The 26,417-nt window shown below is 44.8% G+C and overlaps 1 protein-coding gene across 10 annotated transcripts in view; it reads right to left on the bottom strand.

Annotated features, from left to right (window-relative positions):
* macf1a (microtubule actin crosslinking factor 1a) overlaps positions 1-26,417 on the bottom strand; it is a 230,901-nt gene that overhangs the window by 37,214 nt on the left and 167,270 nt on the right. For all 10 annotated transcript variants that reach the window (XM_082520383.1, XM_082520384.1, XM_082520385.1 and 7 more), the window contains 6 exons: positions 26,061-26,337; positions 25,252-25,844; positions 24,949-25,137; positions 24,663-24,869; positions 23,075-23,392; positions 22,793-22,975 (listed from right to left, as the gene is read on the bottom strand). In XM_082520383.1, the coding sequence (XP_082376509.1) occupies positions 22,793-22,975; positions 23,075-23,392; positions 24,663-24,869; positions 24,949-25,137; positions 25,252-25,844; positions 26,061-26,337 (1,767 nt within the window). The remainder of the gene's footprint in view (positions 1-22,792; positions 22,976-23,074; positions 23,393-24,662; positions 24,870-24,948; positions 25,138-25,251; positions 25,845-26,060; positions 26,338-26,417) is intronic.

Below are 26,417 nucleotides of genomic sequence, written 5' to 3'. Positions count from 1 at the left end.
CCTTTTCTTCCCCTGTTCTGTCCAACCAGCAGTTTTTTTCAGGGGGGAGGGGATTTTTAAACATTTACTTCATTCACAGGATTAATCATCTTCTGCATATTTGTGGGATTTTTTTGTGCTAAATCACTCCCTGAGAGACAAAGAAATGGAGGAATTCTGAATTATTTCCATCTTTTTTTCCCCTCTCTGGTGTTTCTCTTGAAAAATCTCCCTGGATTTTAGTGCTCTGTGTTTTTAAGAGTTTGTCTTCTCGTTGATATCACAGAAAGAAAGAAAGAAAGAGAGAGAGGTGGGAGTGACACAGCATGAGGCAAAGGGGGAGGAAAAATATGTAAAAATCACTAAAAACACTGCAAACATTTGATGTACTATTGATGTATTTTAAACACAACTACCTTCAGTTCTAGTGGGAGATCAATGTCTCCCTGCTTTTGCTTTAATGCTCCACATCCCCCCTCCCTCTCTTCTCCGTCTTTTGCAGGTTTATCCCAGAGGCGGATGTTCACAACCGGAATTATCACATCAATTGAAACACAAATGTATGAGCTGCAGACCTTAAGCCACCTGGCTCGATCTACCCCTGCTCGTCTGTCTCTCTGCTTTTTCATCTGCCTCTTCAGCCCGTTTGTTTCCACCGTTTCATCTTGTACTTGTTCTGATTTCAGCAACAGCTGAAAGCTACAGCAAATCTTTTTAAGACCCATTTATTAACGCCACACCGAACCTTTCAGAAGTCATTTCAAAAGAAATATTAAGGCGTTAAGCTGACAAAAGATGTCTTTCCTTCTAGCGGAACATAATTTATATGCAATGTGTAAAAACGTGCAGGATATAAAAAATATAATAATTCTAAAATGTTACAAATGTTTCAGATTTTGTTTTGACTGATCTGTACGGACTGAGAGAAGTTTGTCGCAACAAAGGGAAAAACCTCTTATGACTACAAACCAGCAAACTTTAGAACTGAAGAACGAAACCCAGCAAGCGCTACAACCTGCAGTTCCTCCAATGGCCACTGGAGGCCGACTCAAAAGCGGCGTTAACGCTTATGCACTGGTTAAAGACTTCATTTTTGGCCTCTAAAGCCAGTTTCCATTTCACAGCAACTATATGGTGGATGTCTGGATTTTTATTTTATTTTATGTTTTTAAAAGCTTTCTAGTCTAAATTTTATTAAGGCTTGAATTGAGGGCTGCACTGTATTTGTGATATTAGTGTTTTTTGGAGCATTTTTAATGCATTTACCTCCCAAATAATGTGTCCTGTTGTGTGTTTACTAGTGCTAACAAAAAACTCAAGCACAGACACAAAACGAGTTATAGTTTATGGGTGCAGCTTGCTCATAAAGCTTGGTCATAAACAAGTTGCTGTTAGCCTGGGTCAACACGTTCTTGCCACGTCTAAATACATTTTTATCCCAGGCCAGAATAAATATTTAGGCCCTCCTCAGATTTTTGCACTACATCTTGAAACAGTCTTCAGCGTGCAACAACAACAACAAGCGATGGCACTGTTGGGAGGGATGATCTGGATCTTGTTCCGTTTCAACATCAAAAGCACCACAACTAAATAAAAGGAAAACGATTCAGAGCATCAGATTTTATAGGAGCCAACAGAGACGAGTAGCTACACTCCTGAGGGAAGAGATCAATCCTAATCTCAGTGTCATTCACAGCATTATACAAGGTTGGATGCGGTCATCCGTGACGCTGTAAAACATCAGAGCTGAGTCATTTTCACATATTTATTGACTCTTAAAAGTCTCCTGTTGTTCTCAGTAATCACCCCCCCCACCCAACCTTTTTGTTCACAAATTCCATTCTGCTCATGAAGCTTAACTTGAGGCTTCAACATGAGAGTCTATCAACCAATGAGCGATGTCATTCATCCATCTTTTACATCCACTCCGTAGCGACTACCTCTGATGTGAGCCTTTAATCATTTAAGACCCTTTTAAGAACTTCAAACCTGTGTCTGCAGAGAGCACCCAAAGACAACAAAATGTTAACCATGAAACAAACTCTTTCAGAACTGTCACTCAGTGCATAAGCTGCCATCGTTCAGCCTGTCTGTACTGTATGTTCCCTCGCTCCAGTTCATCAAACAGCATGCAAAGCTCGTCCATCTGTCTGTCTGTCTGTTTGCGGGACACGCATACACACACTGTGCTTTAAAATGAGCTCCATGCTAATCCAAAGACCTTCTGCTTGCGTCTGCCTGCCAGCGTGGCTCTCTTATCTTTGTACTAAGGCCTCGTGTACCACTAAAAGGTGCTTCCCTGTGAAAACAAAAGCTTCCTCCACCCTACCTCCCCTGTCGCCTGTGTTTTTGTGCCTGCTCCTTTGTCTTAATAAACTCTGTCAGTTCATCTGATGGTATCTGTCCTCCCCATGGTTGTCACATCATCCCTTTTCAATAAATTTCTATCAGCAACTTAACATGAAAATTGCCTGGTGTTTGTTTAAGTGTACGCACTGGTTTTAAACGAGAGCAGAATATTGAAGTGGGAGGGAAGAAATAAAGAAAGAAGAACAAAGAGCACGAAAAAAAAAAGACGTGAAAAAGACGAGTTTAACGAAGAGGAAAAAAGTAAAAAGCAGAAGCAGAGGTGGACACACCGAGAGGCAAACAAGACAAAGACTTTGTTGCTTGTTTTTGACCTCTAAAGTCCAGCCCACAGTTTGAGTGTTAGTCCTGACACATCCTTATCTGATATCTAAGTTTATACTCCCCGGACAACTTCACACACTGTTTGTGCAACCATGCTGGCAGAGGCAGGTCCACTCACAGAAAGCCGCAGTATTTACCTCTCACCTCTTTATCTCAGCGACAAAAGCATCCAAGCATGCATCCAAGCATGCAACAGTCAGTTGAGAAGAGGAAGTGTGAGTCTGAATACAAAACACACAAGCATGCATTGAAAAGAACCTCTTTGGTCACCTTTCAGGAACGTGAACAGAACCCTAGAGTCAAATTTCCTGATTGCTGTCCATTAGTCATTACTGTGAAACAATAAACAGCACAGTGTTTCCGTGGCAGCGGGGTGTTACTAATATGCATACTGAGGTTCAGGATCAGTGCAGTGATCTTTAAATTATTTTCTCAGAAAAAAACCCTGCTAAAGTAAATTCTAGTCATCTCCTTCATGAATGAAAGTTTTAATTGGAGCTCTTTGTATATCTAAGTTGTAAAAAGAATTATTACAGACCTGAAAAGGTCTCATACAGATTTAACAGCCTTCAAATTCTACACTACATAAATATTTAAAAGGTAAGTATAGTCAGGATGCTGGCTTGACGAGTGGCAATCCTAGTTTTACCATTTTTAGTCTTAAAAACATCATCCAGAGCCTTTTCTTTCCTCCTCTGCAACAGGCCTGGTGTCATTTCAGGTCACCTGGAGCTCAGCGCTCTGTCCTGCTGCAATTCTCCTGTTTTACATCTGAGGAGGGAGCGAACATGACATCTGATTGCATTAAACTGAGGCCAGAGCAGCTGTAACTGCAGGGAGAACAAACAAACGAGGACTGATAACACAGAAATCAGTTACACACCCAACCACACACTCACCAATACACGGCGTAATGTACTCTTAAACCCACACAGGGTACAATAATTCGGCCGTTACCCAAGAGCAGCCAACGTTTACCTGGATAAAAAATATAATGTAATAAAACACGACCAGGAGCCTGCGTCGTCAGCGTGGCAGCAGGTGCATCAGCGACCACTCAAACCGCACATTGCTCATACATAATGTACGCGATGAGAAGTAATTACCTTTTTTGCCTTACCTTAAACCGCTAGGGTCATCGTGTTAGAAGAATTTCCCAAAACAAGACGACATTTTTGTTTTATAAGCAATACACTCACACACAGACATTACAAACGGCTCGCCTCTCTTCATGTATGCAAACATCTCAAAGGAGATATGATAGATTTGCTAATATCTTTAATCTCTGAAACCAGCTTTACCCTGTTCGAGCAGCTACGGTTCATTATCAGAACTGCAGCACATTTTAAAAACACGTGAGGAGCAAAAATAAATAAATAAATTCTGAGTCAAGAAGCAAATCTAAGCCAGACGCTGACACCTAGAAAGCAGGACAAGCTGTCAAACGTGCCATCACGATGACATAAACCCATATAAATACACACCTCCGAGATAGAAGACCCGACGCAGACAAAACAAGTCGAATACTGAATGCAGATAAAGATGAGCGTGCTACAGTCACCGACAGGCCTCTGCTGCGAGTTTCAAGTCAGGCTAATTTTGCTGCATTTATAAAAAATTCATATCGGTAACTTGCCTGTGCTCCAACTCTGATCACAAACTCAGAAATCAAATCAATCCAAACAGAAAAGTCACCCAAAGGTCTCACTTGGTATACAAACACAGCCTCATAAAACACCTCAAGCACCTTTCTCACAAATAATTCAAACAACGGGGAAAACTTTGGCCTGTGTTACTCGGGAACACACACATACACAGACACACACAGCTGGGATACGAGCAGCTGCCCTGACTCTGTATGGAAAACAGGCGTTCGGTACTCTATATACAGACAGCATAAACACAACAGCAGCACGGCCTCGGGGGAAGAGGTTTTCAACTCTGCATTTGCGATCAGCTCTGCAAGTAACCTGCAGGCCTTGACCATCTCGCAAATAAAAAGGTGATCAATCAAATGCATGCGAGTGCGGATCCCAACCCAAACACACACATATTATAGGTATAAACAGAGTAGCCCTGAGGCTAGTTTCCCATGAACAGCACAACCCCCGCCCCGCTTAGCATCATATTGCAATAATTTAAAGCCCTACTACTGAAACACAACTAGCTAATTATGGCGTCTACATAACTTCTCCACCACTCCCTCCCTCCACATACATTTTCCATGCCATGTCTACATCAGTTATTCTCAACACTCGGCTACCTGACCCAATTCTTTTTCCACGCTGTGCCTCTGTGTGCTCACATGTACACATCTAATGGATCATTGCTAAAAACACATTTTTGATCTTCTGCTGGCAAACTTTTTTTATTAGGGTAAATTTTGATACCAGTAAACCAGGAGTTTAATTTAATGCTTTCTCTTTGTCGGCATGGCATTTATAGACACTGGTCTGTTCCAAATCAATCGGTTTTAGTGCATTTACGCAATCCCAGATATCTAAATGGCACAATTAAACGACACAGCAGCACAATGTGTTATTGTAAATGGGTCATCTCCGAGCACAATACGAGTTTATGTACTCTAGATTTACCCTGGGTCAACTCAGAGTATGAGTCCAAAACACTCAAAAAGAACAAAAAAAAAATCAAACACCTTGATGGTCAAACTTTCAAAATAAAAGCATACCTCTGATTGTGTATCAGGGTTGAAACACGGTAATGCAGTCGAGTCATTCTCTGATTCAGAACCACGTTCTATTTCTACACGGGGGTCTGCGGGTGAAGCTGTGGGGCGCTCGTCTTCCTGGGGCGCACAGGCTTGAGCTCGGCTCGTCTCCGTCTGTGCAAATAGACTCTGTAGCAGACCTGGCTCAAGTTGGTCCCAGGCCAGGTCTCTGCTCGTGAGGGGAGGAACGTCAAGAGCGGAGCCATCTGACTCCCAGTCACTGTCACCTGTCATAGAGCCCAGGACAAACTCCACCCCGTCCATCCCGGACTGGGTACCCTCAGAGTACGAGTCCAAGTCTTGCTCCTGAGTATCCTCACAGGCTGAGCCAACATCTGAAGGGCCGGGCTGGGGGCGTTCAGGTGCTGCCATGTAAACAAAGCTGTCAGGCGAAAGAAAGGATCCCTCTTCCTCCTCGGGGTCTTGGCAGCAGGGTGGTTTGGGGATAGGACTGGGAGGAATTGAGTCTTCAATTGGAGAAGGGGGATAGTCACTGGGGTACTGGGAAGGCGCAGACACAGCCAGGTAAACAAAACTATCTGATATTACAAAAGCTTCAGAGTCTTTAGAATCCAAACATGCGCCACAAGAGTCTGTGTTAGAAGGTGATTGAGGTGAAGAGGCAGGTGGTGCTGAGTGTGTATGCTCAGAGTCTGATCTGGGGGTGCTAGCAGTCATTTTGGGTGTGGCTTCTGGATCTGGGGCTAGTTCAGATGTGTCCAGTACTGAAGCTACATCTGTGGGGACATTTAAGTTTTCAGTGTCTGATCCAAAAGATGTCCCCTCTGGGTCAAATATTATTGCCACAGAAGGCTTAAAGTCTGAGGGGACAGGAGCGTCATGACAGGAAGTTTGAACGTCAACATCCTGTATACATTCATCGTCGATTTCTTTTTCAGCCATGTGCGGAGGCTCAAGGGAGTGATCCATGAGAACTCCCTCGCTACTGTCCAAACTCGGCTCAGATTGGTCATACACATCCCACTCTGTTTCTAACTCCTCTTCCTCTTTCAATTTCCCTTCATCGTGCTCAATCTCTTCCTCCACATGTTCCACCTCCTCAGCATAAGGGTTGAGAGGGCTTTGAGATGGAGAGGAGGCTCTCTCTTTGTAATCCTCTCCGTCATGCTCTGATGACGCCCCGCTGTCCAGGTCTGTCTCAGTCTGTGCAGCTTTGTCTTGTTCACAGTCTGTCTGAGTGAGGTTACTGGTACCAGTTCTGTCTGGCTGGGATAAACGGCCCCCGCTGGAGTCTGTATCCAGCTGCTGACCAAGTGCAGAGTCTGTTGGGTAACTCATCTCCTCTTCCTCTACCTTACTCTCCTCATTATAGTCAATGTCACAATCTTCATCTATGAAACCATGTTCTTTTTTGTGGTCTTGTGCTTTAATCAAGTCAAAGTTTATAATTTCTTCATTGTGCTCAGAGTGAATTATGTTCGAGTCTCGTGTGGTTTTATCTAAACCAGGATCAAGACCATCAGGCTCTGTAAAATTAAATGCATCTATAGGAAGAGTTCCTTCAAAATCTACACAGCCAGTCTTTGCTTCCACCTCTCTATCCTCTTCCTCCAAATAAGGAAGCGTGTATGGGTCGAGAGGCTCAGGGTCCACACTCATCTCCACTCCCTCCTCTCCTTCATCCTCTTGACATTGCCTCTCCAGCTCTAAAAAGAGGTCATCTGACTCTGCTCCCGAGCTGGGACAAGGTGAAGCACTGGGGACCTCAGGACCCCCAAATCCAGTAGGGGGAGTCAGCACAGGCCAATGTCCAGAAGAGCCCGTTAAATCCCATCCCTCTGATTCCAGTGTTTCCCTGTGCCATGCCTGTTCAATGATCTCCCTATTCTCTAATTTAAGAACAGCCTCCCACTCCCTTTCCTCTCGCTCAGCTCTCTCCTCCTCTGCTTTATCCCTTTCTTTTTTCCAGGCCTCCTCCTCCTCCTCAAGTATTCTTCTAACATTTCTCCGCTCCTCTTCTTCGAGCTCCTGAAGAATCCTGTGCTCATCCTCCTCAAATTTGAGTTCAGATGCTGTGCGTTCTCTGAGATCGCCACCCTGAGTACCCCATCCAAGCAGTCCCTCGTCACATCCCTCCTGACTGATACAGGGAGAGAGAGGCAGACCTCCATATATTAGCCCCTCTTCTTCCTTCAGGAAGGGAGATGGGGGGTCTAGAAGATAAAGTGACTCTTCATCTGTGTTATTATCCTCCCCAAGCAAGGGGGGTAAAGGAGGGAGTACAGGGAAGTTGTGTCTCAGGCCAACTTGAGTCCTTTTCCCTGTTGTTATGCTGCGGGGCCAGGTGCGGGCCTTGGTAGGGGGGCAGAAGACTGGTTTTGGTGGGATGAGAGGGGCATTGTCTCCCTGGTCCTGGTCCAAAAGAGGAGAATCCCTCTCTGAATCTGAAGTCTTGACCAACTCAAAATGCTCCTCTGGGATCTGTCTAACTCCAGCTTTAGAAGAGCTAGCAGTCCGTCTGTGCTCCTCTCGTTTTCGGTCTACCTGTCGAGACACACTGGGGCTGTGCTGTGGTGTATTTCCAGAAACCTGCAGTGCTCGAGTCTGACTAAGAGCAGGTAGCTGTTCTTTTGAAGGAGATGGCATTGCGTGGGCCTCCCTCTGTTGCTTCTGAAAAGCAGGATGAACCTGCTTTTGCCTGCTGAGAGGATGTTGAAGAGGAGGCAAAGGGCTGAGTGTGGGTGTCAGCGACGGTGAGGTGGGGACAGGAGGAGTGTGGGGCGCAGACGATAATGGAGAGGGTGTGTAAGGTGGCAAGGAAGGCATGGAGGACGTAGGGGTAGATGGAGGGAGGTGAGAAGGAACAGGTTGTAGAGGAGAGATGGGAATCCCTGCCCCAGACAAACGTTTCTCTGCCCCCTCAGCAGAGGACATCTCAAGTCTTTCTGCAAATTCAGGATAACTCGGGGGCATAAAGGCTTTCCAAGATCGCCGGTTTGGATTGTCTTTCTTATCGCTTCCCTGATGACGTCTCTTAGCCACTGCAGCCACCCCACCAACTGCTGATGAGGATGGAGCAATAGGCAAGCCTGAACCTACGATACTAACAGGAGGTGACATAATCTGAGCATCACCAGTTAGCTTTAAGGCATCAAAGATCACCCTCTCATCCAGTTTCCTCACACCTCCGGCATTGTCTGCACTCCTGGAGACGAAAACACCACCTAAATCAGCTGCAATAGTGCCATTGCTGGATAGCGTGCTTCCCTCTCCTCTCACCTCCCCACCTGAACCCAACGTACTCCTGGAAGGTTGACACAGTTTGGTCCCTTGGTCAATCTGCTCATTGATGCGCATGGTATCATAAATTGATCGCTGGGGGACGTAACAGTCCTCTATGTACGCCTCGTCCTCATCACCTTTTCCAAGGCAGCGAGGGTTCTGCCTCAGACAGTCTGGACGGCTCAGGGGCTTCCCCATTGTGCTGAGAGTTAAGATGCAGGTATGGCACAACACTTAAAGAAATTAACCGAGAAAAAAGGTAAATTAAAAAGGAATCTTTGTGGGAAAAGATGTCCTGTTCCTTTAATTGTCTCTGGTGTAATGATCCACAGAAATAGACAGTCCATGTGGCTGCAATCCTTCACATTTGGAAAAACAAAAAGAAAATTAAATTTTCCATCCACAGCGTCATGTCGACTATGCAGTCTTATGTTCTTTCTATGTCACTTCAACAGCTGAGCACTTCCTGTGTCTTTCTGAGATGCTGTGTGGCATCAGCGGGGGAGTGAGAGAGACAGCCCACCCCCTCGGCACCATATTAATCAGCAGCTCTGTTTATTTCAAAGACTGTTAGGAATGAAAAAACGGTAGAGGGATGAGCACGGGGAGGAAGGGAAAGAAACGGTCGTCATTTCCCCCTCTGAGTAGTCCAAGGTGAGGCAAGCACCATGCAGATAACATCCCTTTGTTTTGCTGTCTGAAAGGCAAAGCAATCCCCTCTCCTTCATATTCAAGTATAGGCACAACAACTCATTCCTCGACTCCGGTTCGACTCCCCTGCAAGCTTCTAGCCTCCCTCCTTCCTTTCTGGCCTCCTCTTTTCTCTGTGGCACAACAGGAAAAGGCTAGAGCTTGGACAACTTCAGCAGCCTCTGAGAGGCAGGCATGGAAGTGTAAAAGTCTCCTTTTAAGGTGAGAAAACCCACTCTCAGTTATATAAAAGAAAGGCTGCGTGGGGTGCAAGGAACAGCAAAGTACTAACTCCAAGAACACGTTTCACTATTATCTTATTTTCAAAAATATTTCTTGCAGGGAAAATACAGATAAAATCCAGGAAAGAAGAGAAAAAGTTTGTATCTTTTAAAGGATTTTTAAGGCAAAAAAAAAAAGGTGCAGAAGAAAATGCATGAAAATAGAAATTCCTTTACCAAGTCAATGCCACTTTGTGGTCCAGTCACTGTTCAGGCAGTCTTTTTCTGTCCTCCACTTTCATCACAAAGAGTCAGTGTTTATGCCTGCAGGAAAAACCCTGAATTTTTTCCAAAACGTCTCATCAGTATGATTATCAGTCATTCAGTCTTTAGTGAAAGAAAATCCACTCCGTAATCCATACAACTATCCCGTATTTAATGAAAATGTATCCCGAACAAAGAGAAATCAGAAGAAATCCTCATCCATGCTTCAACTCCTTTCTTTTATCCTGCTGTCTTTCTCTCTTATCCTCGGATCATCTGCAGCTCCAGGGGAGAGCTGGTACCGTGGATCGAAAGCAGGCATGCTCCTGGAGGGGTGAGGCTGGAGTGAAAGAGGGCATCTGGGGGTAGAGAGGAGAAAGGAGGGGGGCTGGGGGTTGGATCCTGGACCAGCCAGGCAAGCAGGAAGGCAGGCGAGAAGGGCAGAGCGGTGAGCCGTGGGACCGTATCCAGAGGGCAAAGTCCCAGACAGCCCTCCCAGCTCCAGTCCGAGCTCTGCTTTGCAGGCAGGGTCTTCCCCCTCTCTACAGCAGACAATCCCAGGATACGCTCCCTTCCCTTTCGCTCTCTCTCCGCAGCCTTCTTTCTCCTGTCTCGACTCCGTGGTGAGAATGAAACAAAGTGCCACGCAGTTCCTCCTCTCTGCCTTTGAAACGTGTGGGCTCCGCAAGCTTTCCTCTCCCTTTCCTTTCTCTCACAGCCTCTGTTCTCAGGCCACTACAGAGCTGAAATGGTTTGCAGCTGCTAAAAAAATCTCCCTCTTTTCCTCTCACTCTCGCTCTCTTGCTGCTCCCCCGCCTCACCTCACCCTCGCTCTCTCTCTCGCTGGCTGCCTCCCTCGCTACTCTCGCTGTTTGTGTTTGAATTCAGCTCCGTTTGTTCTGTTTCCTGCACTGGTTTTAAAACACAGGAAGTGCTCCAATCATGCTGGTTTCCTCTCCCTCAAAGAAAAAAAACAAAACAACCACACATGCGACAGAGGCAGAGAGAGAGGGAGAGAAAGAGAGAGAGAGGTGTTAGGGAGTTAAGTAGCGAGAGAAAAGGAGGCAGTGTGCTAAGAGGGAGCGTGGAGCCAGAGAGGGCTGTGCAGAAGAGGATTACCAAATAAAATTAGCAGATTAGATAAAGGGATGCTATTAAAACCGTTTTAAAATAAATAAAGGGGGGGGAAAGTATGAATTAAAAAACCAACTATATGATAACCCAGCTGAGAGTTTGCTTCATGCAGGCACTATAATACAGTATCTCACTAACACTGTCTGGCTGCCACTGTAGCCAGATTTGGTACTGTGGGAGAGAGAAAAAAAGAGAGAGAAGGGGGCTAGCGATGTGAGCAGGCTACATTCACGGCTGCATTCATCACAGCTTTGTAATCCACTCTTAATTCTCCGAAGGGTAAACCTCCTCCCTCCTCCTATGAGGACAAAAACACTGTCCACACAGAGGGAAATGATACAGAGTCAAAGAAAAAGAAAGAGAGGAGGGAGGAATGGAGGTAGGGAGAGGAGGGGGTGGGACTGTTAGCCGACGGCAGAGAATGAGGCTTATCAGCAATGAGCCGTCGCTCTCTTTTTTCTCTAAAGCAATAGTCCAGGCTGAAGGCAGACGAGGAAGTCCAGCCTGTTTTTATTCACTCCATTACTGCCCCTGTTGTCAAAGAGTTTTCCCACGTTTCAGTTGAGTCACAAGTTCTCTCGGTGTCCAGTCCAAGTGATGGTAGCAAGAAAAAAAGAGGGAAAAGAGCTGCTCGTGTAAAAAATAAATATGGAGAAGACACAGACACACAAAAGTCTGTGATATTCACAGGCTCCACTTGTGCATTCCCCGTCTGCGCCTTCACTGAAACCCAACACGGCAGAGGAGTGTGTGTGTGTGTGTGTGTGTGTGTGTGTGTGTGTGTGTGTGAGAGAGAGAGTGTGAGAGTGTGTCAGAGGGAGACACCAAGGGGCCAAGAGGAAAAGGGGCTGTGCACAAAAAAAAACAGGAGAGGAGGAGGAGGGAGCTTCTTCAGGTGGCCGCAATAAACCACCGAGCAGCAACCCACTCAGTCAGAAGGGGGATACCAGCTAACATGGCAACATGCCAAAGGTAGAGAACTTTAAGCCACTTTGTTTTTCTTCTCCTCATCCAAAGTTACAGGCTGCTCAGTGCCAGTTGTGGTGGTTCTCGTCCTCCTCCTCATTCTCTGGTTCGTCTTCCTTTTTCAACACAACTGTTTGTTTAAAGCAGCCTGGCAGCTGATCTGAATCGAGGAAAGCCTACTTTCTTTCTCTCTAGCTTACTCCACTGCTTTGCAACGCCTCACAGCTCCCTCATTCTCAACTGTTGCACAGATCAACCCGTGGCTTGCATGTCAAATATGCTAAATACTCCACTCTTTCTTTTTAACTGCCCTCCCTCCAAATACCCACCCCCTCTCTGTCAGTTGCCCTGCAGCTGTCATTGCCGCGTCCAAGGCAAACGTCTTCATAGAAACAAAAGGGGTTTGTCACAGAGTTCGCTACACACACCCACACGCGCGCGCATGCATGCAGCGCTCGCAAAATCTCGCGTGACCCACGGCTAACTGACAATCCCCTCTACACAGACCACAACAAGGTTTAAAGCCAAGCATTCGCAGATGTGGGCCAGCTACCAGGAGAGGAGGAAGGACAGGCACTGAGGGGAAAAAGTAAAAACAAAAAATGAAGAGTGGAGGAGCCAAAAAGGACGATGAGGGGCTGGTAATTAGATTAGGCTAGTTTAATTTATTCATTTAAATTAACCCTACCCCCTCTTTACCTCATTGACTACTGACAGGCCGCATTGTCTGTGCCTCCACCCGTGCCCCCCTGGATTGGCTAAAGATTAAATTTGATTAGTCAAGTCCTCTGCGGATCCACTTGCGCTGCCCTGCTTTACTATGATTTCCACTCATTCCTCAGTCGTCTCAGCTAGTTTAACAGTCACACAGTTGATGGGATGAGCAGTAGCGAGGCTGTTTAGAGGCGGAGAGGAGTAAAAGAGCGTAAGGATTAGGGCTTTAATTTTCCCCGGGGCCGATCCTGTGGTGCAAACTTTACCGAGGTGCAGTGTGCACTAAATGGCCTGCTTTCCGAGTTAAAGGCTCACACTGCCTTTGTCTGCACCTAGAGGCTTGAAACCACTTAGTGTGGCTAAGTGACATTAACACAAACACAGGTGGAGGGCATAAAGTATGTATTATTGACTTTTCTGGGTCGTTTATTTGCTCTTGGGGGAACACCTGTCGACAGGAAAATATACTTTTTTCCCCCCTCTCCCTCCTCCTCCACGAGCCAAAGTAAATCTATAATCCGTCTCTTCAAACCGCTGCCATTTAATGTCATTTTCCTCGTCAACATCTTGCTTTTCAATCTCCCTCCCCCTCTGTAGTAACCTGGTAGCAGGAAAAAAAAAGTAACTGCCATCTCCATCACCCTCCCTTTTTCCAACTCTCAGGGGTAGTTTTATATTAACTAGCAGAGCGTTTCACCTGCCTGTGTACATGTGAAAGCATTTATTGTTCTCAAGCTTCCTCAGTCTGAGAGAGAGACACACACAAAGAGGACAAGGACCCACATACAAAAACACCACGAACACCTCTGAGTAAAAACAGGCACGCACATCCACCATCGCGCACAACATGTTCAATAAAAGCACCTGCCAATCACATAAACACACTAATGATGGTCATAATGGTAGTTTGAAACTTTGCAGATTTTCGGGGCCGATTTGCTTTGTGTGTGTTGCAGGTAGGCAGCTGCTTGTGTGCATTTCAATTTAACGGTAAATTAGCCTGCATGTGAACACACACACATGCATAAACACAAACACACACACACTCTTTTAGGAAAACAAGAACTTCACACTCTCCCCAGCCAAACCCTGCAGTGTGTTTTCATTCAGCTGGCAGCCAGCAGTCTATGTTACAGATGGAGTTTAACGTCCATGTGCGATTAATGCAGGAAGGACTTTCCACATTATAAACACTTTGGAGGTCAGCTCTCTGAGGTGGATTACACCATTTGATCAGTTTTAGTGTGTAAAAATAGGCTGATCCTCCGTTTTCAGTGACCTCATGTTTCTCTCTCTCACCCACACACAGCACCTGTGAGGCAGCCTGCCAAGGAGTCAAATCCAGAGGTCATCCCCCTTTTTCTTTCTGGCATGCCTCCTCTGCTGTTTTTATTCGAGCCTCTTCCTCCTCCCACACATCCACGTTCACACACCTGACTCGCACTCACTGGGATCTTACACCACCCTCCTGGCCCAAAAATCTCTCATTCAGTGTGTTTGCTCTCAGCCATGGCATTTATTTATTGTTTATTATATGCCATCATAAGGCGGATGACAGTCGCAGTAAGCACAAGGTAAACAACCACCATTACAAGCTTTACGGTTGACTACATCACGAAACAGCAAGAATTATATTTGATACTTGTTAGGGTTCACTGTGCTAATGTTATGCTAACATAGCTGTTTTGCTAGCGATCATGTAGCGCATCATTATATACCAGCTAGTCCAACTTCAGTAACCCCACAAACGTCACTGCTGTTTACTTTTCTGTCTTCATTTATGTTGGAAGTGATAGCAGAGCAGTACGTTTGAATTTTTCAGAAATCTCAGTCAGAACATGCTATATCACGTTTAGGTGGAAACTAGCGAGCTAACTTCCTGCTAACTTCTAACTCCGCTGAATTTAATAAATTCTGTTTTCATGGATGCCTGGATGTTAAACTTAATTGTTACACCTGGTAAAGCAGCAATGCTGATCATTTTATTAAAGATGAAAGAATTTAGACAGTTTTTAACTCTCAGTCATGCTGCAGTGTTCGTTTGACTTTGGGACCTGAAGGGGACGGAGTTTTGGACCCAGATTACTCCACGAGGCTCCTGACTACGGTAGCCGTAATGCTCCGACAATCCATCAAGCAGTGCGGCTTCATAGCTTACCAAAGTTGTGCTATGGATATGACGCAGTGTACCACATAAAATTGGTTAGAGGTCAGTAAACACAATAAGAATTCGTACATACACAGGGTAGATTTTTGAGAAAATTAAAGGATTTTAAGTGCGCCTTATAGTGCAGAAAATACGGTACAGTTAACCCAAGGTTCAGAAATGATACAGCTTTTATTCTTTTTATTCAGCATAAAACAGTGAAAGGTTACAAAGAAAGCAAATGCTTAACTTGTGAATTTAGAAGCTTTTCTGTGTCCCTGAGAATGTCTTTGTTGTACTAGTCGCTAAATGAGACCATAGAGTTTGTGCATTTTGCTTTTGCATAACTTCAAAAATCATCAAAGCTGCATCAGTTTGTAAAGATCGCATTGCTGGAAAAAGCCGGTAAGCACCAATAACTTTTCCCACGCCACACACAGATCTTATTTACTGTGATAACACAAAAATGAAAGCTTTTTGTCTAGGAAGCCAGCATGGCATCAACTTCTGGGTTTGCCTAGAAAAACAAGTAAAAGCTGCACAGATCTGCTGTGTTTCACATCAAAACTCACAATCTGACTCAAAACGACAGTTTGTTTCTTTTATTTTTGGCAGCGCTGCTGTAACGCATGAAGAAAATGGTTTGCTGGTATGAGCAAGACCTTTTGTAAAAAAAAAAAAGACAAGTTGTTTGAAAGGCTGTATACGTTGGTCTGAAACGTGTCTATAAAGTTTAGCAAATATTATATTACACTGTTAGCTTTAATGCCTCGATATTTGGTGCAGAGGTCATAAGAATAAATGTTACACTAATTCTTTTCTAAACATTTTCAAGTGTCAAGGAAGTCTATCTTGGCTTGACCTGCAGCATTATTCAGTTTTATTATGTTTATTTTATTATGCCCAGTATTTGGAGAGAGAAGAATGATATCGAGTTCCATCTTATCGGGTCCTGTTGGACAAGTTTTGTGAAAATATTTATGTCAGTATTGTCGAATTTCTCTGAACTGAGAGAAAGAGCGAGGAAAAAAGCGAGAGCGAGAAGACCGGGCTGAGCTGTGGCATACCTTTCTAATTCACAACAGCTGAAACAATATAGGACCTGAGAGGAGGGAGGCCAAGACACACACACACACACGTATATGCGCGTTAACTCACACCATCCCGGACACATTTTGATCACAGACAAAACAGTTGCTCACTTCTCAGTCGTTTTCAGATGTATACTGAAGTGAAACATCTGTGTAAATGTGTGTGTTATAAAAAGGTCCAGCCGAAAGGCTCAGGTTTTAGGATAAGATAAATTATATTACTTTGATCCAATCGGCCTCTCAGAGGGACAAAAAGAAAATGCAGCAGTAAAAATAAGAGTCATGACCTCAGACACACACTGAATCTGTCTTTGGCTTACACACAGACTCACACACTCGCATTAGACACGAATATGCAGACAGAAAGAGATCAGAGAGACAGAAAGTAGTCCAGGAAAATTCAGAGAGCCAGTAAACAGAGTTGCCGTCCAGATGATGTATGACTTGGATTAGGCGGGGAGTCATGGGAGGGTTACTGGGTTCTGACACACTGAACTCTACTGACAGCACACAAACTTTTCAGTTCCATTAGACAAGCCGAACTTCAAAAATATAAGGCTGGGAGCATCGACTGGATTCACTCTTTCAGTATCATATGTTTTCTATTTGTCAGATTAAGTGCAATTAATCACCTAAACGGTTTTTACTGAATCCACTGAAGGTGACTTCACTGCTCCTGCTTTTGATCAGGACTTGTTTTGATGTTTCAGGGGTTTTTTTTAGCTTTAACATTAATAATAAGTTTTTATATTACACCTTTACATTTGTACGCTGACTCTGTGTGTTTGTGAGTGTATTAGTAATGTTACCACTGTTCTTGTAGTGCAAAAGAATTTTGCTTTTCTCTCAAGAGTCATGGTTAGCTGGTTAAATTACAAAGAAATTACACAATCATAAATATGTGAAAGTCAAAAAAAATCTTCCCAAGAAGTTTTATCTAGGAATGTATGACTAACTGGAAAACAGCACAACATTTGGGGCGCTGAAAGGTTCAATATCTGCATCCACCTTACTGCTGCTTACCAAAGGATAAAGGACTAAATGCGCAAACAACCTTATAGGTGAAAATAGGCCATGTTCCAGCTTCACAGCGGGCCAAATGACGACCAGTGAGCTACTGGCCCAGTTTGGCTCGACTTCTACACCCATCATTAAATAGCTGCTGACACAGTCGGTGCGGGGAAGGACAGTGAGTCACAGGCTTGCAGATTCTTGGAGGACTGAAAACTAGCGCATGGCGAGGTGGAGAGGAGAGACGAAGGAGGCTGACACAGCGGAGAGGAGGAAAAAGGTGCGAGGGAGGAGGATATGGAAGGGGTGAAGACAGAGGAGGTGCGCAGGCATGATTTAGAACTGGGATTTTAACAAAAACGTGTGCACACAAGGACACACAGATGCCTGCTGTGCCGATGTCACCCAGACTAACCAGCCCTTCCCAGGAATGTCCATCTGCAGTTATGGGTTTAGAGCCTCCTAACACCCCTCTGCTAAATCACCAGTGTGAATATGTGTGCGCGCCTTCTCATCCCACCCAGAGACTATGTCAGCTGCTTAGGGACGAGGGGAGCCAGGGGCATGCAGAGAGATGTTGAAGCCACACCCTGATGTGCGTGTGTGCGTACTTGTGTGTGAGGGTGGGGTGAGCAGACAGCTGAGATTCCGGTTGCAACCCGAAAAAGACTGGAATTAGAAGCATCCTCTGATGCGCAGTGCATACAGACCTCTCATCAGGCCACAGAGCAACCCTAAATACAAACACAGATTCCACGGTAGCGCATATGTGAAAACAGGATGGCCAAGTATAAACATGTACATGATAAATGGCAAAACTCTTGCTGGGAACAGAGAGCCAGGCAGGCAGCAGCACTGCCGGCTCAATACATCGTACATGTTCTCCTAAAGGCATATTATTAAATCAGTGCCAATGCAACAAGGGTTTGAGAACGAACACATAGACCAGACTGAAACGTTTTATGATTTACTGGAACCTTTTGAATAGACTTGGACAAAGAGCAAACATTTATGCACCCACTGATAAATGAACTGCATTAACTTTTGTTAGCCTCCCTTTTTTCATCTGGCACGATAATCAGATCAAAGTCCAATAATGTGTTTCATGAGAAAACTAATGTCTCGTTCTGATTAGCTATTTTAAGAATACTGAGACAGTAAAAATGGTAAACATCAGTATGTTAGTACACTGATGTTACTTTTTAGCTCTGCTTACCCGAACAAAGCTGCTACTGGCTTCTTGATTTGAGAGATATAAACAAGCTTTCGGGGTTAAAAATGAGCAAAACAAAGTAGTAAAGCTGCAGTTCTTCTAGTGGCCACTTGAGGCCGACTCGTTAAAATGCATAGTCTCATTATTAAAAAAGATTTGGTCTTTAAAGCTACTTTTTTCCATCATGACAACTCTGCATGGGATTTCTTAACACTCACCTGCCTAAATATTATTAAGACTTCCTCATTAGGGGCGTGTCTGCTTTCTCTGTTAACTCCGTTACTAAACTCAACCTCTCAGCCCAATTCATGGTTTTAATGAACTGAACAGTCTGTTCAAGAAGTTTGTGCCCTGGTTATAGTTAAATACTAGTTTAATTTAGATGTTACTTAGCACTAATTAACAGGTATATGTGCATGTGTACCCATACAGTCTAGTGATGGAGCTTGATAACCTAGCTCACACATTAGCACTTCTTGGTTTGAAATAACAACACAGTGAAGGTCAAAATGCTAAAATCGAGATTCAAAATGAGGCTTCACAAACCCGTGGGTGACATCGAGGTGGCGGTTTCTTGGATTTTCAACCCCTGCCAAAAAACTTTTACATTAAACATCACATTTTTCAGTCAGTGACATCTGCTCACTTTCAGTTTCTCACAGCCAAACTTTTAGATGTTTATCTAAGAACAAAATGATGTTTCCGAGGCTCGGAGTGTCTTGAATAAATCGCAGTGTAACAGGAATGCTAATAAAGAGACAAAGAGCAGAAGGAGACTGCTCTCTCGCACCCTCATTGACTCAGTAAGCCTCTGTGAGATCACCATTGGGAACTTTAAACAATAATCTGACAACATCACCACCCACTCCCATGACCCCATCATCCCACGGCTAGCCTCCACCCATACACCCCCCCCCACCACCACACACACACACACACACCTCATCTTGAGCCCACTGGTCTTTTTAAGCATTGGCATGACATCATCTCTCTGGATTGGAAAAGGGGTCTGTTGGGGGAGGGGAAGGGGGCTGAAGAGAGGGGAGAGGGGTGGCCCGGTCTGTTTTAGAGCCAGACAGACATGTTTAGGTTTGAAATGAGCCTGGATCGGTTACAGAGAGAGTGAAACAGAGAGAGAGGTGGAGGGGAAAAAAACAAAACCAGGAGGGCTGGTTCACAAAAGTGGACGAAAGACATTTTCTCATCTCAAGACTATTAGAAGACACAGGACAAGATATTCTTCAGCTACCAAGAAAAAAAATGAAAAAAGTCAAAACGGGGTCAGACAGAAGACCAGAGCAACGTAAACCGTCTATCACAAAATTCCTCATCTTTCCCTGTGTATCTGTAATCCTGCCCGATAGTTTGTCTTTTTCTCGATTCTTCACAATATCCCCCCTGCTATCCTCTCTTCGGTGCCCTCCTATAAATACCCCCCCTGCCCCCAGATAGAGTGACAGACCATTTCTCCATGCTCTACATACCCTGCAGACAGTAGCTATTATACATTCTGCCCGTGATATTTTTGCAGTCTGTCTGCACCTCGGCTCACAGTTCACAGCTTTAATAGAGGAAAGGTCTTCATCACTGAAAAACAACACAAACTATTTACCTCTTAAATAACACATACAGACACGCGATGGAATATTTGACTTATATTTTGATTGCGTCTGTTTCACTACAGCTGAAATGCTGCAATTTCACACTGTAGCAAATAGAGTAGACCATTTATCAGGTCTACAGCCATGCTCGTGGCTTTTTAAGGCGGTATGGGCATTTTATTGTCGTGTGTCAAGTTATGTAGCTGTATGTATGTTTCTTTATTTGATCGGAGATTGAGCTTGAGCGATGCTGCAGCTTTGCTTCATCATCTGAGAACAATGAAATCTGTATAGACATTATAGGGAAGATCCCGAGGGCCAGATTTATTAACCAGGGAAAAATAGCGTGTGAGCGTAATCCACAAATAAATTGAACATTAGATAATACCTTCACTGTATTTAATTAAGAAACATTTTTTCTTGTCACCATGCGTATGATGCGTGCTTGTGTAAACTCATTTAAGGGCTAAAATCTTGTTAAGCGATTTCTTTTCTGCATCAAAATGAAAATATGCTGGAAAAGCTGCTTATTATTAATATGAAACATGCTTTATTTGATAAAAAATAATATCAGTTGCCTCTTTAAACCTTGTAAACACTGAAATATTGCTTTGACCTAATTACTCCCAGTCATATGGCGCATTAGTACACCTGCAGATCTGCTCGCTAACATGATTAATTCAAGTGCAAAATATTTGACGGAGCTTCAGACTCTTTGATGTGGCTCCGTTTTTCAAGTGTAGCCTATTTATCTGGATCTCTCCTCTCATCCTTCCCTTCTTCTTTCAGCAGCTCTTTATCTCCTCTATTTGTTTGTTCTCTGCTACACATTCCCTCGGCTCGCTCTCATTAAGAGCCCGGTGAGGGGGAAGAAGAGAGAAAAACCCAGAAACGCACACAAAGAAAGGTTAGTAGGCCAAGAAGGAGGCGCACCGGAAATTAAGATGTTTCAATATATCCGAATAATCAAATTAGGATGGAAGAAAACAAGAAAGGTGCAGAGGTTTAAAAAGTTGAGGATGAAGAGAAACAGGAACAAAGAGTCACATGGAATGAGTAAAAACTCTTCTTTGATCCACCCACGCATCTCGACAACAGCGGAGATGATCGCTCTCAAGGGGACGAGGACGACTCAGACTAAATTTGTCGTGTGCAAAAAAATGATTAGCGCCCATATTATGCGAGTCATCGATCATCCTGAAAAAGCAGGACCTTCCTGGAGCGCCACAAGCTGCAGATGGCAGAAAATGCACTGACTGTGCGTGGGACTCATTGCATACTACTCCTGAGCTCTCACATAGTTGTCTAAAGTGGACAGGATATTACATCATGTCAAGAAAATGTACTCGTTAACGAGAGAAGTCAGACTGAAAGACTAGCCTAGGCCTGTGAACCGAACACTGGAGGTGCCAGGAGTTTCTCCCAGCGGGATTTTTTTCTTTAAATGCAGAACGAGCTGTAAACAGTTATGTCTTAATGACAACTTACAGTATTACAGTACATACAGGATTAAGGATTTCATTATTTAGGTTAATACCTCACTGTAAACATGCGGTGTGTAAACAGTCAGATCCTAAATTTGGATCCACTGGCTCAGAATTATCACATTTCTTACTCCAGTATTTATTTTCCTGCAGTTCAGTCTTCTGCCACAATAAGTCAGCTGTCGATTAAAGTTGTGAAGCAACTTGAAAAGAATGTGCTGTGTTTGTGTCGTTGTAAATCCAGAAACTTTGGGTTATGGGCTGTTAACAGGACAAAATAAACTTCTTACAGAGGTCACGTCTTCAGGAGTCCTTCCAGTAATTTTACAGGCAATTTAATTTCTACTCAGCAAATGTGTCATTTGCTTTATTTTTCTTTTCTAATCTTTCAGCTCCAGCCTCTTAGTAATTGTTAAACCCGTAAACTGTAAATTTGCAACACAGGATTCAAAATATTTGATCAAATCTTGGTTTGATTGAAGTCTGAAGCTGGGTGGTTCTGTGGTGGCTAGCAGCCTCTCAGTATCTAATGTTGTATGTTATAAGCTTAAAACCGCACTCTCTGTGTAGTGCAAGCTGTATTTATATGGTTTAGAAAGTTTATGTAACGCCCAGACTACCACCGAAGACTCACGCTGGGAAACGTGTCCTCAAACGCCTCAAATCCTCGAGGTAAAAAGGAGCAGCACAAACAAAGACAGTGCAGCCATTCCTTGTGTTTACAGAACCCGAGCTCGTCTCAACCACAAGAAAAGGAAAAAATAGACTCGTTTTGCCTCGGCATCAAATTTAGATCATTTTCCATCACCACAGTGACGAGGCTAACGAGGTAAAAACGCTAGCTGGGCGGGGCTTGAACATCACGAGGAGGGAGGGGCGTCATAAGTATTTGAGGGAGGGAGAGTGCGTTCACATATTGGCTGGAAATGTTGACAGAACCACAACTATCCTTAAAAGAACAGGAGCTGTGTGATTCAGCAGCGTGTCAGGCGTTTCAAAGAGACATGTGACTCAGCTAATCACCGTGTCCGAGTCCTGATGCACAACAGGAGTCCCCCCCACACACACACACACACACTCACCCCCACCCATGTACCTCATGATCTCTAGAGAGATGAGCAAGAGGAAGAGCACAGATACAGACCCCCTCAGAGACACATATTGAATGTCACTATTCATAACTCACTCACACACACGCAGCTCTAAATCAAAGCTCATGTTACGCTGAAGAGTCGCTGTGTATCTGTGCAATTTCATTTCAATGGCATCATGAGAAGGGAGACACACAAACACGAACAACCCGTTCACCCAGAGCTATTTTAGATTCTTGCATGTCGTCGACGAGCAGACAATACCCGCCTGAGCCGATGATAAACTCTTGTCTTCTCAGAATCATACATATACTGTAGTCATAACAACGAACAGTGGAAATCACACAATCGAGCTGAATGTAACAAGGAAAAAAGAAGATTTGGTACAAACTACTGCAAATCTGATTCCTTGTTGAAAAACCTCAAAACATTCAGTGACAACGAATTCAGTGGCTGCAAACTCGCTGCTTTCACAGTCACACACACAGACTGCACATATCCACGTTAATAACCAGTGAGTCCTACCTTGAACTCCTGCAGCTGCTGCTTAATCATCTCCACCTCTGTGCCAACCAGGCCCTGCGCATTCAGATTCTCTTCTGCTCTTCCCAGCAGGCCTTGCAGCTCAGCCACCAGCCTGTAGAAATCACGAACACGGTCCGCAGCATCCTCGATTTGGTCCAACCTGGCCTGGCCGCGTTCACTCAGCTAGAGAGCAGAAAACACAAATCAAGGATGTTACTAACATTTACCAAAGCCGCCACGAGTCAGGATAACCTCCATCACATCAGCGTCCTCTTCACTCACCTTGCCGGCCTGGCGGCTCAAAGCCTCCGTCTCCCTCCTGAGTGCGAGGAGGTCGGGAGAGGAGCCTTCGCGCCGCAGCATGGTGGTACACTCTGACGCGTGGCCCTCCAGCTCAGTCCTGAGGTTGGCCAGACGGGAGAGGAAGCCCTTCAGGGCGTCGGCCTGAGAGGCCAAGGAGTCCGCGTCGCGTCCAACGGGACTGAAGGAGTCCAGTTCATCATCAAGGTCGGCGAGACGTGAGAAGACATCCCGCACGTGAGCCTGGACCTCGCCGACGCCCTGCAGCCGTGACTCCAGGGAGGAGCAGCACTGCTCGATCTGATGGAGGAGGATAACAAGTATTTAACTATGATTGTACTTGACCTTAAAATGCATTAATTTAACAACACACGTTAAAGAGATTTAAAAATACAGCAGCATCTGCCTTACAACTGAAAGACCATCTCCCCACGTTTTACTCTGACATGAAATCTCTTTTCTCTGAAGCGTCAAACCAGAAAACATCATAAATGAAAGGGCAGAAAGAGCATGACGACTTTTTGCTTTTCAGTGCAGTGACTACTTTTTTGGAAATATTTTCTTTTTTTTTTTAAAAAGCAACAAAAGCAACAAACAAGAACCAGAAATTTAATAAGAATAGAGACCCAGTAATGATATCAGCTTAGAACAGAAGACTGCTTGTTCAAACCACAAATTAATCAGACAGAGAGAAGCCTGTGTGGTAATATTTTCTGTCCAAAGCAACAGCTCAAGGCTAGAGAACAACGTGTAACCAAACCAGAAAATGATGCAACACAGCAGCGAGTATAAATAGATTTCGTCTGTGTAGGTGCAAGGAAGGGACAGTAGAAGCATCATTGCGCAAAGCACCGCAGAACTGTTTCCTCGGCAGCAATGTCATCAGATCGATAGTTTGTCTTGTTTTAAAAAAGGTAAATAAAACATCTTAGAGGATCCCAGCGTAGCCTGATGGCTTCGATACTGTATACAGTGAGAAGTTGTGTGGTAGTTGTGACCTTAAATGGAATATATGGAAGCTGGATTGCAGAAATAAGATGAAACGTTATGGGCGCTGAATTCTGAACGCTCTGGTTTACATTTCAAACTGTGACAAAGTGCTGAACGTCCACACCGACCATACACAGCATCACTACTATAACATTAACAGCCAAACTCCTCTGACAGCTATAGCTGTTCTGCTCTCCCTCAGTTCACTGGCACACTCACTAGATCAGACACCCTCTCACACAATGACCCTTGGAATAAATCGTTCGTCCGGTGGTAAAACATGTCTTCAGTCCAGATTGCAAAAATTGCTGGTTGGGTTTCATCAACTTTTATGGCTCCTTTCATCACTGCCCCTTTGTCACATCCTGCTGTTTTACCAAAGCATGTTCCCGGGTGGCAGATTTGGCACTTTAATATGTGCATCAAGTATATTTTAGACAATTCCAGGCCACGTACAGGTAATCAGGGAATAGGAAGTTCACCCTTTTTGATAAACACAGATGTATCTGATGCCCGAGTACATTAAAGAAACTTTTAACAAACCCCCTCCCTTTTTAATTACAATGACCCTGCTCCCCACCTTGTCAGTAACATCTTCATACTCTTTCTCTGCATCTTTGGCCTGCTCCTGGAGTCTCCGTGTTCCCTCTGTGCTGCCTCCTGGTGTCTGGGGTGCATCCTGCACCAGCCCCTGAGCCAGGTCTCTCAGGTAGACCACCTGAGGCTGCAAGGATCTCAGACTCTCCTGCTGACTTCTCAACCTCTCCAGGCTTTTGGCACTGCATGCCTGAATGTGAAAGAAGGCGATGTGGTCACTGCTGGCAATAACGTAAGTGTGAAGGTTAATGATCAATGCTTTTCAGTACCTGAGGTCCTAGAGCCTCCTGCACTTCGATTTGGTGCTTGGCAGCCTCCAGTCTCCTCTCCACTGCCTGTCTACCTTCTTCAAACTCCTTCAGACGGCTGGCCAGCTCCTCCAGCTGGGCGGTGCGATTGTGGAGGCTTTCGCCCAGTCCATCTACCCTCCGGTTCAGCTGAGCCTTCTCATCACGTACCTACAAAAAAACATGTGTTTATCATTTACTGAACTTTAGATTTTTTCATACATTTTAATCTTGCATCGCCAATCAGATGAATGGATTTATCAGTCTCCATATTTCAGTCCATACCTCTTCCTCCCCGATGCAGCACTGCTCCAGCAGCTGATCAGATGCAGCATTAAAGGCTTCAAGTAGAGGTTGTCGTCTCTCGATGTCCAGGGACAGATTTCGTGCTTTCTGCGAGGCTTCATCCAGGGCAGACGAGTCAAGTGATGGTTGTAGCTCTTTTTCTTTCCCTTCGCAGTCTGCTAACCACGGTACCAGCTCAGCCTTGTGCTGCTGGTAAGTTTCTGCTTTGTTCAGAGTGTTTTTCAGTCTTGCCTCCCTGTCTGAGATCCTGTGGTTCAGGCCCTCCCAGTCCTGTCTCAAGGAGGTCAGACGGGCCTGCAGGGCTGAGCGCTCGTCTACTGGTAGAGTGGCGAGGAGCGACGCTCCCTCAGCCTGGATCAGCTCGTAGGAGCCTCGCTGACTGGCAATCCCACGCTGGAGCTCATCTGTCTCTGCCAGCAGGGAGCGAATGGCCTCCGGCTGACAGGGCAGGGCGACGGTTGATGATTCTCTAGGATCTGTCTGCTTGTCAAGCCAGGAGCGCAACTCCTCAAACATCTGCTGGAACTGCTGGGTGGACGACAGGGCAGCCTGGAGCTGAGACAGACCGTCAGCTAAAGGAAAGAAAAGCAGAGCAAGAGGAATTAGAAACAAACACCAAACAAGTGCATTAATAAAAATGACAAAAAGGACTTCAGAAGGTTCTGATGTATTTATCAGTGAGTTAGTTAGTAGCAGGTTTTTGCATCAACAATTATCAATCATAACAATAATAAAAATTGTAAAATAGTAATGATAATCATTCAATGTGCCACATAAACTCCACATACCTGCACGCTCCTCCAAACTCTTGAGCGGCCCGCTGACACCCTCCAGTCGTTTGCTCAGCTCTTCTTTCAGGTAGGGTTCAGCCACGATGGCGCTCAGCTCCTGACAGAGCTTCTCCGCCTCGGCAAGCTCGGTCCGCCTTCTCTCCAGCACAGATCGGATCTCTCCGGTTTCCTGCAGGCGGCGTTTCAGTGCCTCGGGTTGAGCGCTCAGTGAGGCCTGAGCATCCAACCTCTCACTCAGAGCAGACAGACTGGAGGAAAGATCTCGGAGCAAGGCCTGAATGGGAGATTAGAAATGTTTACCACCACATGAGGAATGTGACTCAAGATTCTGCTGAAACCTCTCGACTTGTCTCA

This window comes from Aulonocara stuartgranti (assembly GCF_965226115.1).
Source record: "Aulonocara stuartgranti genome assembly, chromosome: 22".
Lineage (NCBI taxonomy): Eukaryota > Metazoa > Chordata > Actinopteri > Cichliformes > Cichlidae > Aulonocara > Aulonocara stuartgranti.
The sequence above is the reverse complement of the archived record's forward strand: the minus strand, read 5'-3'. Positions and strand labels throughout refer to the sequence as shown.